General features: G+C 52.2%; 6 protein-coding genes across 6 annotated transcripts; 1 reads left to right on the top strand and 5 right to left on the bottom strand.

The window, feature by feature from the left end:
- Window positions 1-241: 241 nt before the first annotated feature.
- CGGC5_v009219 (uncharacterized protein) lies at window positions 242-1,531 on the bottom strand (the record flags this gene model as incomplete). Its single annotated transcript, XM_032027261.1, has 1 exon — window positions 242-1,531. One exon carries the CDS (start codon window positions 1,529-1,531, stop codon window positions 242-244), a length of 1,290 nt encoding a protein of 429 aa, XP_031876352.1.
- Window positions 1,532-2,427: 896 nt separating this feature from the next.
- CGGC5_v009218 (uncharacterized protein) lies at window positions 2,428-4,316 on the top strand (the record flags this gene model as incomplete). The annotated part of the gene is made up of 2 exons (XM_032027260.1): window positions 2,428-2,532; window positions 2,586-4,316. 2 exons carry the CDS (start codon window positions 2,428-2,430, stop codon window positions 4,314-4,316), a joined length of 1,836 nt encoding a protein of 611 aa, XP_031876353.1.
- A 260-nt stretch (window positions 4,317-4,576) lies between these two features.
- yanD-0 (Short chain dehydrogenase yanD) lies at window positions 4,577-5,650 on the bottom strand (the record flags this gene model as incomplete). The annotated part of the gene is made up of 2 exons (XM_032027259.1): window positions 4,577-4,691; window positions 4,746-5,650. The coding sequence occupies 2 exons, from the start codon at window positions 5,648-5,650 to the stop codon at window positions 4,577-4,579; spliced, it is 1,020 nt and encodes a 339-aa protein (XP_031876343.1).
- A 611-nt stretch (window positions 5,651-6,261) lies between these two features.
- ARO1 (Pentafunctional AROM polypeptide) lies at window positions 6,262-7,096 on the bottom strand (the record flags this gene model as incomplete). The annotated part of the gene is made up of 2 exons (XM_032027258.1): window positions 6,262-6,521; window positions 6,580-7,096. The coding sequence occupies 2 exons, from the start codon at window positions 7,094-7,096 to the stop codon at window positions 6,262-6,264; spliced, it is 777 nt and encodes a 258-aa protein (XP_031876344.1).
- A 585-nt stretch (window positions 7,097-7,681) lies between these two features.
- On the bottom strand, window positions 7,682-9,481 carry qutD-20 (putative quinate permease; the record flags this gene model as incomplete). The annotated part of the gene is made up of 4 exons (XM_032027257.1): window positions 7,682-8,042; window positions 8,096-8,458; window positions 8,521-9,016; window positions 9,076-9,481. 4 exons carry the CDS (start codon window positions 9,479-9,481, stop codon window positions 7,682-7,684), a joined length of 1,626 nt encoding a protein of 541 aa, XP_031876346.1.
- Window positions 9,482-10,299: 818 nt separating this feature from the next.
- On the bottom strand, window positions 10,300-14,561 carry OVGP1 (Oviduct-specific glycoprotein; the record flags this gene model as incomplete). The annotated part of the gene is made up of 10 exons (XM_066152139.1): window positions 10,300-11,243; window positions 11,420-11,756; window positions 11,855-12,211; window positions 12,274-12,817; window positions 12,878-12,952; window positions 13,012-13,088; window positions 13,154-13,811; window positions 13,860-14,322; window positions 14,375-14,433; window positions 14,494-14,561. 10 exons carry the CDS (start codon window positions 14,559-14,561, stop codon window positions 10,300-10,302), a joined length of 3,582 nt encoding a protein of 1,193 aa, XP_066008446.1.
- Between the last annotated feature and the right edge of the window lie 9 nt (window positions 14,562-14,570).

Below are 14,570 nucleotides of genomic sequence, written 5' to 3'. Positions count from 1 at the left end.
AATGTCTTCACCATGGCAAACAAACGCGTCATCAGCGTCGACATGAACATCACGACGCGTCTCAGTAGAAGCTGGCAACACTCAAGTAAAGTAGGATTCCAATCTAGTTGACATCTTTTCCAGGGTCATTCATGCCCTTTCCTTCTCTGTCTCAGAGCAACATACAGAAACCAAGCCAATCCGTGTCCGCCCTTATCATACATACAAGCAAGCAAGCAAGCCATCCCTGAAAATCTCATATTCAATGCATCGGGAAGTCGTAGGCGCCGGCGACGTTGCGGTGGGAGCCATCCTTGTACGACTGGCCAAAGATGGGCTGCGGCTCGGGGATGGGAACAACCATCAGGTCCAAGGTGATGGCCGCCTCTCTTCTCTTCCAAAGTCGGTCGATCTCCTTGTCGTCTTGCGTGAGCAGGAACGGGCACTTGTGGCGCGCGTCGTTGAACTTGCGGCGCTCGTAATCGGCGCGCATCTTGTGGATGTCGTCCGACATGCGGGTCTTCATGACCACGGTGGTAGTCTGCTCGAAGTGGTCGTAGTCTAGCAGCTGACCTCGGGGGATTTCGCCGGTTGCTCCCTCGGCGGCGGGAAGGGGGTCGACGAACAAGTCAGTGATGGCGGCAGGAGGCTTGAGTGAGTTGTTGTCGACGCTGTTGTGGCCGGCGGTGTGAGGTACAGCAACGTTGTGGTCGATAGAACCGAAGTCAGTGTTGCCATCCTGGAGCGCGGTTCCAGAGCCGATGGCATTGGGAGAAAGCTTGGGCTCGAAGTCGCTCTCGGAAGGCAAGAAGGCGCTGGGCGAGACATAGGGAGAAGGCGAATTCTTGGCGAGGGCCTCCATGTCGTCCTCGAAATTCATGCCGTCGTAATCCAGGCCATCGTAGTTCTGCGGCTCGAAACGGCTCATTGAGTGGTGATGGTAGTCAATGTTGTCAAGACGGTGCTGCTCAAGCTCCTGCAGCTGCCGGTGCTGGGACGCAAGCTTCTCTCGCTGTGCGTCGCGACGCTCCGCACCTTGCTGGAACGACTCATGATCTTTCTGTCGCTGTTGCTCTTCCTGGTCGGCGTGTTGCTTGTCCTTCTCCGCCTTCTTCTCAGCGTCCTTGCGGGCCTTGGTAGCAGCGGCGGACTTTCTCCGCTTCGCACGGCAATCGTAGCAGTGGGCGAAGTACTCGACGTTGCCCATGGAGCGTCTGCTGGAGAAAGACGAGGAGGGGAAGTCCTTCTTGCACTTGGTGCACTTTCGCTGGCCCTCGGGGCTGGCCGATCCGGAAGCGGCAATAGCGGTGGCGGTGGAAGCGGGAGAGGGAGCTGGACTCGGAGACGAAGCGACAGTCTGAGAACGAACGAACGGGCTGGAAGACGGAGCAGATGGAGTGGATGCCTGGCCAGACGGGAGGTTCGCGTTCAGAAGGACATCTTGAGGCGCGACGGTCTGGGGGACGCTCCGAGGAATGTCGCCTTGCGGATTACCGGGCAGAGCGATCTTCGAAGGCTCAGGCGAGCCGAAGAGCGAGTTGTCGGCGTCCATCGTGATGTTTGCGATATTCACTGACGTGGTGTTGTGAGTGGGAGAGAGTGGTGGATGGGAGAGCCCTTGAAATATCTTGACCTCGTGAGGTGAATATGGAAAGTGAAAACTCTTGGCCAGAATCAAACTCCAGGAAGGAAGGTAGGAGTAACTCGAGGTAAGTGCGAGTGAGAACTTCAGCTGTCTATTTTCTTTCACCTTTGTCGTCCGATCTCTCGCGCACTTGGGGCTTCCAGGGCTTCCGCGAGTCTTCGAGGTAGAATATTGTTGTGGTTTTCTTTGATCGGGGAGGTTTCGCGTACAGCAAGAGAGAGGAGAAAGACAGCGAATTTGACGTGTTAGCCAAACCTTTCCATGGCAAGGCTTCCATCGAAGGGCAATTTGAAGTAATTTGTATGCTCCAACGGAAGGGTCGTTAGACAATTTTAAGGAGTTCAAGTGAGAAGACGAGCTGTCATTTGAACAGTGAATGGACCCCAAAACCAAGAGACTCCTTCGTCCAACTCCCTATCAGTGATCAAGGCTGCATGGTACACCTCGCTCGAAGTTATATTCTCAGCAGCATCCTGATTAACCACTCCAAGACCGACAGCAATATTTATTGCTCGGAGCATCCAGTATTTCAAGACCATATGGCCTTGAAATCTTCAAGGCCTTCGCATGCGCGAAGTTGCTGTTTTCCCCGCCCAGAGAACGCCTTGGCAGTCAACGTTGTCGGAGAATTATATTCCTGGCGAGTAAACATTCCCCTAGCCTTACACATGCGCAATCTTTAGCTTTACTGACTCGTCCCCAGACAGCTAGCTACCTCAAGTCCGGCATCCATGGAGTCGTGGCCCAGCCAAGAGACCAACCACACGTCAACCGCCGACCTGCCCCCCTTAAAAATGAACAATATGGATTGGAGCGCTAGCCTTCCGACCCTAGAGTGGAGTGTGAGCTGCAAGGTCATGGGAGATGTTGTGGAGAACGACGACCTTCTCAGTCTACTCAAGCCATACGTGAGTCGATAGCTGTGACAAAACTATTTCACTATCTGACTTTACTATTCCAGATTCACGACAGAACCGACCTTCACTCGCTGTGCCTGACCAACAAGATGTTCAACTCCGTCTTCTCCCAATCCCTATTCGACCATCTCGTCGTCAAACATACCCACGTTCATTGTGTTGAGCCCGATTCCGAAGAGTTCGCAGCCCTTCTGAAGAGCTCAAGCCTTCGACATACGCGAGAGCTTTCTTCCTTGCATATGGACCAGCTCAGCTACATGGAAGACGACTCCTCCAGATACGGTCCCATACTCAACGGAGCAATCTGTCAGATCGTCAAGCGGTGCCCCAATCTCCGTCATTTCACTTTCTCGGCACCCTCGTATGCTGAGCCTGAAGGCTTAGTGGGATGTTTTCTCTGGGAGGAGACGCTTGATTACCTACACAGCTGCTGCCCAGAGCTGCAGTCCCTCTCACTAGAGCAGGCGTTTCCTCGCATCCCCTACCGGGACGCGAATCAGGGTGCGACCTCTGGAAGCTGCGATCATTCAATTGGCAAATTTCAATTTCCAGAATTCTCGAACCTTGCTGCCCTAAGTCTGATCGGCATCGACGAGAGTGCTGTTTCTTGGCAGAAATCTGTAGCGGAACTTCTGTCGTTCGCGCCGCGTTTGGAGGAGCTGAGTCTGTCGATAAAGCCGGCGCCAGGCATTCACCGGCGTGGGGAGGTGCAAACGTTCCGCATGTGGAGATACGTTTTACACAGCCTCTGCGATGAGTACAAAGCACTAGAAAAGCCGCCTCTGAAGCTTCGCAAACTGAACCTCGACGAGGATGTCGGGTTTGTCTGTGATCCCCAGGGAAGCATCGAATATATCAACTCCCTCACTGATTTGGCGGTGCTCGAAGAGCTTCGCGTTTTCGACAATCAGATGTATTCGGCAAACTTGATTGGAGTTTTACCTCCTTTGATGCCCTACAAACTCTTCACGTACGACAAAATGCCACGCCTTCGCAGATTCTCGTTCGGCGACATGGACGACGATATTATGGAATGGCTCATCTACGCCGCAGAGACACCCTTCAAAAACCAACTTACCCTTCGTAATGACGGAGTTGACCACTGGGAGGGTGGTGTCGAGCTATTCGAAGCTATTTCCAGTCAACGAGCACGCAAGAGGGATGAAAACCCGCTGATCAACTTCACGACAAGGGACGTGGAGCCGATCTTACGACCAATTTTGTGGACCGATTTTGACTCTCCCCTGTTCCCCTACACTCCGAAAGCACGCTTGGTGGTCCCTGGCAGGTTCCGCCTGGGTGATGCTAAGCACAGACGCTTCAAAGCCTCTGATCGGCTGGGAGACTGCATATGGATCAAAAGTATGCGCGTTTTCGTTGAAAGCGTAAGCCCGAGTATGAACGAGTTGCTCAGTCATCTTAACGGAATGCATGCGATCGAGCAACTGATGATCGTCAGCTACAAGGCGGACAGTTGGGAAGGCTTTGCTCGCCTAGACGACAATCCAACGTGGGAGACAAACGTGCAGAGAATTGCTGTCGCTTTGCCAAGCCTGACATACCTGAAGGTTAACAGGATGTCGTGGAGACTTAGGCACGCGAATGATGGCAACGAATTGGTGGCGGAGAGATTGACTGCGATAGAGGACGAGATGCTCGGCAGGTTTCCGCCCCTAAGTGACTTGCCAGTGTGTGGCATGTTTCGGAGAGCTTGGAGAAAGCTGGTCATAAGTCCTGAATTGATCGGAGATTGTGAGAGATGGTTTCTAAAATAGGTTTTCGTTCAAGCAACAGCAAAGATGGACAGCTATCACGAACAGGGTGCGGAACGATTGGCAAGGAATGTGATCTGAAGCTCCATTTCTAATAATCCACCACGAATAACTGAAAAACGAAGGAAGGGAAACAGCGTAACTCATTGATCTAGCAATAGATAGGTACAATGGATTGCGATAACTGAACAAAAGGAATGCTGAGCATGAGTTCCACCAACCGCTCCAGGGTAGATTTACCACTTGCATGAGGCGGGCTCGTCCTACATCGTTTTCAATATACCACGAGCACCAGCAAACTCCAACTGATCCATTGTTTCAACCCATAGCCGTTCTGTGACATTCTTGCCTTCTTGTGTATAAAGGAAGGCAGCAAATCTGCAATGCATTAGTCACCTATGCAGCCGACGAGGCCAGGCTTTGCCAACTTACGGGTGAATACTCCAGCTCATCAGAAAGCATCCATGAGATTCTTTGCCCTTGTTCACCACAGCATCAACAAAGCAAGAGGCCCCGACTCTCGGAGTTCTGCCCGTCGCTCCAAAGGCCCAAAGACCCCACCTCAGGAGGCCAGGAGCATCTCGGCCCAAGGCAGTGCCCCTGCACCAAGCTGGATCTGACAGGTTGACGATGACGTCGTCGGCAGAAACAATATCGGAAAGCTTCCAAAGAAACATGTGAGCCAGAAGCTTGGACGAGTTGTATGTTTCGGAGCTGAATGTCTTGGGGTCGTCAAACGACGGTAGCAGGGGTTTGGCATCCCTGTTGGGGAAGCTTGCGGCGAGCGTCAATGCAGCGTTGACGACGGTTAGGTGTGCAGGGTCGCCGTCGGGCTTACGCTTAGCCTTCAGGACCGGCAGTAGAAGGATGGCGAGTAACATCGTGGACAAGTAGTTGACCTGCAGTGTCTCCTCGTGCCCAGTGCTCGGGTTCTTGGAAAACGACATCTTCATAATGCCGGCGTTGAGAATGACGATGTCAATCCGAGATGGGTGGCCTTCGGCTCGACGGGCAAATGCTTGGATGGAGTCATACGAATTCATGTCGAGTTGCCACACATCGATGCTGGCGCCAGGGTGCTGCTTGCGGAGTTTGGCTGCTGCGTCCTCTCCCCTGTCGAGGGAGCGGACGGCAAGGACTAAGTGCGACAACTTCAAGCCAAGCAACTGAATGGCTGCTTCGTACCCAAGTCCAGTGTTGCCGCCGGTAATAATGGCCGTTTTACCTGCAAGGCTGGTGTTCGGAGCTGGCCATTGGGGTTTGGCGCAGAATTGATTGTGAAAAAAGACGCCGCCAAAGGAAGATGTTGAGGGAGGGAGATCCTTAGAACCAGTCATATTGAAACGTGTTGGGGTTTCGATTCAACGTTATAATAAAATGAGAAACAGAATGATTTTGTTGGAAGCTGTGTGCTGGTAGTGATGATCCGAAGACGAGCGGCATGGGCGTGAATCTTTATACCTCAAGGGCTGTCAAAGATGCCTTGAAATTCAATCGAGAATCAAGAGCGATTGGCATTCAAATTGACGAACGGACTCAAAAACTGCGCCATCTTCCCTCAAAGTCTTGCCATATCTCCGCTGACCAGTTTGTATACCCTTTTGGGAAACGGCCGCGATGTCAGCCGGAATGAGGCTATTCCCGATTTGGCATACAATGTGGTCGACGGCGTAAGAGCGATCAGCAGCTGATACACATCGCACAAGCAATGGCGCTTACGTCTGTGTAATTCCGAATCCCGTCCGATATCATAGCAGCATTAATTGATAAACTCGGGCTTAAGTCACAATCTGCCCGAGGCTCTCGATTGCACTTATCAGATCATTAGATCGCAGAAGATCTGTCAGCTTGTGAGAGGATTCATTCCATTATCTACTCTGACGACAAAAGATTGTGACATGTGATCTGGACACGAGCAAGGGTGCAATCAGATTCGCGCAGCCCAGAATTATTGTCTCGGAAGAAGGCCCATCAGCTGTCTCCCACGATTCACCTCTGCCAGAGTGAGTTGACCGGGAGCAGATGGGGCGGGAAGGAGCTCGTGTGTTACAAGTGATATCGGCGAAAGCATCCTTGAAAGCTGGCCATACTGACCCATGCCCACGGCAAGGAGAGGCTTGGGGTTTTTTGAAGAATGACTTCTTTCGAACAGAGCAAGCTCGTGGCAGTCATAGACATCTGCGGACAAGATGCTGAGCTTGATGATATCTATGGAGTCCGGATTAGCAGCTAAGCTAAGAAGGTAGCTCACGATTTGTGTGTTTACCCCCGAATGCGTCCGCTGTGGCATACTTCTCCCGCAGGAGGTCACTCGTCCATCGTATATCACCAGTCCAATCATGGAACGAGGCGATGATCTTCGAACTTCCTTTCTTCTCAACGACAGCATTGACCAGTTCAAGAGACCATTCGATCTCAACATCAATGTATTTGCACTGCTCTTCCACAGCCATGAGCATCAACGCCAGAGCCTCGTTTTCGGCGTCCGGCGGAAACTTGCCCCCTTGAGGCGCTGTGCGGATAGTAAAGAGAATAGGCATGTCGGATAGAGATTGAAGGAGCTTTATCTGAGCTTGGACGTAGCTCAGTGGCGGCAAGTTCGTGGTACCCAGAGGCTCACGAGAGGGGCTGAGGAGATCGACTCTCATTTCCCAAATGTCACCACCATGGCTGATACGAGGAATATCAGCAGCGCCAAGAGCTATGTCTGAGTAAGTTAGGGGTATGATGAAGGTTTGTCGACGCGGATCATGGTTGTGATTATCGAAAAGGATGTCCGCCATGACGATGGTGAATAGGCGTGCGAAGTTGATAGTGTGGTTGTGGAGAAGATTTATATTTATGCGCTTTTCACAGGTGGTGATCATGTACTTTGTCAATAGCGATACTTAAGTAGATTTTCCCCCGCGTTTTGTTGGTTCTAATGCCGTTCAAATTCCGAGAAAGCTCATCGGGTGATGTCAACGCCGTCCAGTATCCGGGAATAGCTTCCGTCCCGCCTCTTGCAGCCGGCAAAGAAAATAGCCGTCTCTCATCGCCGCAACGCATTGAGATCGGACATCAATATCTCGACAAAGCTAACTGCCATTAGAACTATCGGCTAATAAGATATAGTCAACTTAGCTCAACTCATGTACTAGCACAAACGGGGTATGAACACGTGGTTCTCACAATTGCAGTGAAAGTTTTCAGTCACGGCCAGGCGTTGGATTGCGTGATTGATAAAAGACAGATATTAATTATACTGAGAGCGCGAGATCTTGTGACTTTCACTTGCCAAACATATCCAGGCATGCTGGTTCCGGTGCCGGAGAAGCTAGTAAAGCTCCCGCTGGAGTTGTTCGACAGCCTATGAATCATATAACACCCTAAGCTTCATGGTGAGACGCTGCAATCTCCTTCTCGTCACGTCCCAAAGCATCAGCATGGCCATCATCCCGACGCTGGTTGATAATCTCCTCAGTCTGCCGACGCCAAGTGCGAGGCATGCCCTTGCGGGTGAACAGCACGTCCATGTCTTCAAGAGAGATACCCTTGGTCTCTGGAATGAGGAGGAAGGTGAAGACAAATCCAAACACGACAGAACAAGCGAACAACAGAAACGTGCCATACGTGATGTCCGCCATCATGTAAGGCGTCGAGTAGACAATCGTGAACTGGCCGAGCCACTGAGCACAAGTCGTGAAGACCAGGCAGATTGAGCGGATACCCATGGGGAAAATCTCAGCGCTATGGGGCAAGGTCAGCAGCGCGCCAACGTGAGAGGGTCGGAGAGGATATACCAGAAGATCCATGGAATGCCGTTCCATGAGATGGCATAGAAAACGGCGAATATGTAGATCATTACGATAGCGACATAGGCACCTGGTGTTCTATCGCCTGCAGACAACTGACCGGCCTCGAAAGATCCAGACAGCTTCGCGTATGCTCCGAGATAGAACAGCGCAATCGCGGCCCCGGTCGAACCGATCATAAGGGATTGCCGGCGGCCGAGGGCGTCAACGCCCCATATCATGTAAAGCATTGTAGCAAATGCTTTGACAATGCCAAAAATGCCGGTAGCCAGAAGACCTACGCTAGTGCCAGTAAAGCCGATGGATTGGAAAATCGAGGGTGAATAATAGTTGAGAGCGTTGATGCCAGACCTGGAATGATTGAGCTCAGTACTCTGTTGCAATTTCACACTGAGACGACCACAACCACTCACATGTTTTGGATAAACATTAGGGCGATGCCCAACAGAAGGCGGCGTCTGTTTGTGGGAAGCTTGATCTCCCGCAGTTTCTCCAACAGGCCCCTATTCGCACCCATCGCAGTCTCCTCCTCGATCTGTTGTAGAACCGTGTTGATCTCCCAGTTCAGATATGGATGGTCGGCAGGCAGTTTTCGCAGGCGTTGAAGAACCCTCCTCGCTTGATCAGTGCGACCGGCGTTCAAAAGCCAGCGAGGAGACTCAGGCTGAAGAAACATGCAAATGGACAGAAGGCTGCCAGGGATAATCTGCAGTGCGAATGGCACATGCCACTGGGTGTCGGAGCTTCCTGAAATATGTATGTTGACTCCGTAATTCACCCAGAAGCCGATGATCTGAGAGAACTGCAAGAAGATTTCGAATACTCCAATAAGGCGCCCGCGAATCGCAGGGGGACCAGACTCGGAGATATAAACCGGAATGATCATAGACGAAGAACCAACGGCAAGGCCTGTAATTAGTTTCGATGCGTCAGCTACCGCAAGGACTTGGAATCGCATCGTGACCAACCTGTCAAAACTCGGCCGGCGTATATTAGGGCTAAATTACCGCTGGCAACGAGCTGTAAGATCGCGCCCAGGTCGAAGAGCGCGCCGCAACCGATCAGTACCCAGCGACGGCCCAGCCGCTCAACCAAGTAGTAGCACAACAAGACACCAAAGAAGCATCCACCCTGAAATGTGCTGACGATGTTGGCTTTGAGCGCAGCAAGGTCGGTGCCTGTCGATGAGTCGAGACCGAATCGACTCTGAAAGGATGGAAGCGACATAGTACCTCCTATGAACGCAGAGTCGTATCCAAACATCGCGGACCCCATGGCCGCGGAAGCCGCCAAGCCATAGATCCTCCAGTTGTAGACCTCCGCAGGCGCGGGGTTGGCGGAGTCATCCTTGGGTCGCTTAAAGATATTGACCATTGTCGCTGGCTTCAATCGCATGCGATAAGAGCGAGATACCAGACCGAAGAAAAGACGAGCGTGTCTCAGAAACCCGCCTATGATCGAAGAAGGCTGTTTCCAGGTGGGCTTAATATGAACATGAAGTGGGTTTATCCACTGTGTTTTGACGTGCTACCCCAGATCTTACCCCAGACATCCACACCTCTCTTCCCCAGCTTTTGGAGCGAGCGGAGGGTGAATATTCTCCCCAAATTCGAGATATGCACGATGACCCAGGGATTTGAAGAGGGGGTTTGAATTGGAAGAGTTCTTTCCCGATGCCAAGAAGCCAATCGGGTTATCACGCCAATGAAAGCCAAGTTGCTCTTTGATTGGAGATCCCATGATTTGGTCAGAGATGTATTGCCCAGCAGAAGGTGGGGTATGCCGAGCTCGCCAACAAATGTTATTCACACAGCCATGTCGCTTTGTCTGCGGACCATTGGATGATGGGGAGGGTGTCAACAAGGGTCGCTTCTGACGGTTGTTTGTTAAGCCGGCACAGGTTGACAATTGAGACCACAAGTTACATCGCATACAGTAGCGCTACATCCAGCTTGAAAGCGTAGACACCGCAGGGCCGTTACCATGGACTTGGGCTCCAAACTAAGAAGTCAAATGATTATGTTTCAATGCTTTCAAAGTGGATAATGACATCACCATTGTTTTACCAGCGATAGCATCTATATCTGGGTTCCTGGCAAACTCCCCATACATGTTCCTAAGTCAGTGGATGAGCCGTAGCGATGACATCTGGATGATAAAAGAGTGGAAGGTGTTATTTGGGCTACGGAAAATTAGGAGCTACAGCTGACGTCGTTTTTCTTGCAGGTGTAAAGCCCACACATCGAGGGCGCCTTGCACAGGCCGCAGTTACCACCGCCCCAAGTACTCTCCATGTCCGAGCCCTTGATTGTCTTATTGTCAAGTTGATAGCATACTGTGGACTCGTAGCTGTAGTCGACACTGAATATTTCGGGCTTCCAGCCGTCTGCTGCAGTATACTCAAAGGATCTCGCGTTGTTCTTCACAACGGCCTTGGCGCCGTTGTCGCACTCGAGCTCGAAGACGGTCTGATCGCTTGCCCAGTGTTTTCCGCCGCCCGTCCGGCAGACTTCCACGCCGTTCTCCCAAATCTGGACGTTGACGCTGTCTGGCTGGAATGCGCAGTTGCTCATGTAAACGTGAGCAGCCATGCAACGTGGTTTCGGTGCGAGAGCTGGCGGCGCTGGGGCAGGTGTTGGACCTGGGACCTGCCACGTCGCACATCCAGCAGTTGTGACGGTGGCTTCACCGTGGGGACCGCCGGTGATGGTCCAAGTCTCGCTGTTGATACACGTACCACCCGACGGGCTCGGGGCTGGGCCGAGTGTTGGGAGATCGGGTAGATGGAATATGCTAGACGTTGTCGTACCAAAGCTGGCGCAGGACGTCGAAGTCACGCAGACACCGCCTCGTGGTCCTCCGTTGCACAGCGTGGCAGTTGTTGACGAGAGACATACTTGCCCAGGAGGCGCTGCTGTCGGTGCCGGTGTCAATGTTGGCAAGTTGGTCAACCCACCTCCAAATCCTCCACTCTCAGCTGGCCTGGTGTTGGTCGGGCGCGAGGTTTCCCACGGTGGAGCAAAGTCCGGTGGCGTACCAGTTGGGTTTGGGCTGCAGTAATATCCAGAGCAGAGATGGCCGCAGTTTGCTGTGCAGAGAGGCGCCGGTGGACCCGGCTTGTACGTGACACCAGGACCTTGGGGCGCAGGGTTGTTTCCACCCCCAGGCAAGTTGGGAATCGGGCAGGCTGCCTGTCGGCTGTCCAGTCCTCTCTTTTGAGAGCTTATCTGCCGAGGAATTAGCTGGTGTCTTGTTTACGGCAACTCAACCAGAGCGGGAGCCGCTCCTGACGAAACACCTTTCGCCACTTACAAATAAGCTGTGTGAGAGGATCGTTCCTGTTCTTCGCAAAACCACCGGATACATTCACCACACCTGAGTTCCTAGGTTTTGGGTTCCGCTTGTCTTCTTCTGTGTCTTCATCCGTGAAGTCATTACAGATCAGCGTAAGTGCTTCCAAGAAGCCCTCTGCGCGTAATCCCGGAGGTCCGCGTGGCACAAAAACGAGCTCAGAATTTCTCGCAATACCAACTTTGGAGCCAACGGCATAGTTTGCCACCAGATGTCCATGCTCCGTCTCGAACGTGCTGGGCTGACGTGCTGGGCGCCAGCTGCCCCCGGTGAGAGCTTTTGCTTGCTTGTCGAAGTCCTGCATTTGAAGAATTAGCATGATTGGAGGCGGTGGAGGGCTGAAAGAATCCAAGTCTAGAGACGCTGTCCATCCGATTCCCTGTCTCAAATACTTACTGCTGCAACATGTCCCCTCCAGCCGCCTTCGATGATGTAGATCGTTTGACCCTCACCTTCGGGTGAGCTGAATTGGTACGTATATTTGCCATCATTCGGATCGTGTTCGCCATTCTTTTGGAACCAATATTTGTTGGGCGGCCAGGAAATCTGTGACAGATGCCAGTAATGGTCGTTGCCTTCGAACCTCTTTGTTTTGGAGGTACCCGGCGCGAGCTGGAGAGGTGCTAGTGTGATGTTGTGACTCGAAGGTCTTGGCTCTTGGATTGCTGCAAAGCTTCCATCTTCCAAGCCTTCAAACCCATCTCGCTTGCCCGTTGACGAGGTCGTAGATGGCATTCTATACGCACGACCAACCTGGGGATGGAAGTTAGTGAGTGTATTGCGACCGTTAGTGCGACGTGGTTACGCCGACGTACCTCGTCAATTTCGTCAGAATTGAAGTAGTCAAAGGCAAGAGGGCCAAGGTTAGTAACATGGATAAACGCGGTAAAACCCATATGCTTCGCTTGAATCATCTCAAAGCCATGCTTCATGTCTCTTTTCTTGAGAGCTGTATCGCGTCTCTCGAGGACACCTTCGACAATTGCTCGAGCTGTGGCCGAAAAGGGCATGCTCAAAAGAAGGATACCATCGCTGCCGTCTCGCTCGTTGCACCAACTTGGCTTGGAACGCTTCATAAGGAGTCGTTTCTCCGGTGCGTGGGTCGCTTTTGGAAGATCCGGAAGCTGCATAGCTCTGCGCGTAAGCTTGCAGGCATTCGCTGTCTTCGTAGCTTCAACATCTTGGAGATTGCAGCCCGTAATCGTAGCACATCGAGATTTGATTTGTGTAGCTGTAGTCATCGTTGTGCCCGCGGACACTGAGGTAGCGAAGGAGCTGGTTGTAATGCAGAGCGAAGCTTCCGCGGGCGTGCAAGAGGCGGGCTTTGGAGGAACCTCGATACTCCCACCGGGATGGACACTATTCCAAATCATAATCAGCAATTCAATCGTCAATTGCAGCGGGACTAGGGGGTCTTACGTGATCTTAGGCCAAGGGGGAAGCGGGCCGATGATGTTGATGTTGGGTGGGAACCTCAATGGAGGCGGGGGGCCTCTGCAAATGACAGGTTAGAAGACGATGAGCCTTTGGTTTGAACATAGCGCTGCACTCACGGTCCCCAGATGCCGGGCGGAATGATCCATTCCAAGCCATCGATGTGTATGTCTAGGTCATCCCACTTAACGCATATCTGTATCAGAAGGATGTGTTAGAAGACTTGTCAGAGTAACAGGAGGTGGAACATCGAGAACTCACCCAGAAAAACCAAACTTTACAGGTGCTCTTGTGCTTGGGGCCTTCTCCATCGTCATCTTCACCGCTGTCGGGCACGTCGGTCTCGACCGGCAAGACCGAAATTACTTCGGGCCATGTACCTGTGGGCTCAAGATCATCATCTGTGTCCCATGTGAACGGTGTTTTGCTGGTGGAAGGGAGCTCGGTTATTGTGGGCGGTCCTGCTGGCGGGACAGTGATGATGGGGAAACCTGATTGCCCTTGGCTTGGATCCTTTGAAGTCCATTGAGCGGGAGGACCTTCTGTGACAGAGGGCCAAGGAGGGATCACGAGAGTCCTGACCTGAGTTAGACCTCCTGGAAGAATGAAGGTCGTGACAATAGGCGGGATGCTGATGCTGGGCAAAGGTACAATTGTGCTGGAGTCAATTTGACCAGAGGTGACGTTGACATTATAGTAATCCATCGACTGGGTTACGATGGGCGGAATCTGAATCGTAAGGGTCGTCGTAAGATCTGGCGCGATCACGACAGATGTCGTGTAGGATGGGATTGTGATGGTGGTGGTGGACGGTAGTGCCCTCGGGGGCAACACCAGCTGACAAGGTCCAGTGCATTGAGCGGGAGTGCCGGAATACACTTCGGGAGCCAGGAAAACAACTTCTGGATCATCATCTGGCCTGCAAATGGTTAGACTGATTGAATGGGGGAGATTCTGAAATACTTACCCTCCTGAGCCAGGAACTTGGAAATCAATAGACCAAATCATGGTGCCACCGAAGCAAAGGCCATCAGCAAAGGCCCTCTTTGCTGCAAATGTCTCTTCGTCATCGTATCCAACCCACTGATCGTCCCAGGTAATCTGCTTCATCATCGAGTCTGCAAGATACTTTGGCTTGATGTTGCGCCGCTTGATTAGCTGCTCAATCTCGACCAAGGACATAACACCTTCGAAGTTGGTGCATGGAGCTGGGTTGCTTGGACCCGAAAACGGACAGAGAAGATCGCTGCAGGAAGGGTTCGCAAGCGTGTAGCCACGGCCGTACATAGCAAGGCCGAAGTTGAGCTTTGCGGGATTCAGGCCGTCGAACCAAAGAGGCACGGTATTCTTGGAGATCTCCTGTATATCGGCTTGGCCTCGAACCTTCTTGTCCAGAGCCAAGACATCGGCGTCCCAAGAGCCATGCAGATCTGTCAAATGTCAGTAATCCACTGACCTCGAGCTTCCTCGAAAGAGACATACCATATGCCATGAAGCCAAAGAAGTCGACGTAAGGCTCCATAGCCTTTGCATCAAACCACCTGAATGCCACTGTTAGCGAACTTGCAACGCCAACCAAGTCCGTAGATCTTAATACTCACCTCAGATACCAGTAGTCAGGAGCTAACGTAAGACTAATGCCATAGGCGGTGCCGTACGCAGCCCGCATCTCTTTAAC

Source organism: Colletotrichum fructicola, assembly GCF_000319635.2.
Source record: "Colletotrichum fructicola Nara gc5 chromosome Unknown KSG_Nara_v1_contig05, whole genome shotgun sequence".
NCBI classification, from domain to species: domain Eukaryota; kingdom Fungi; phylum Ascomycota; class Sordariomycetes; order Glomerellales; family Glomerellaceae; genus Colletotrichum; species Colletotrichum fructicola.
This window is presented reverse-complemented; position numbering and strand designations above follow the sequence as displayed.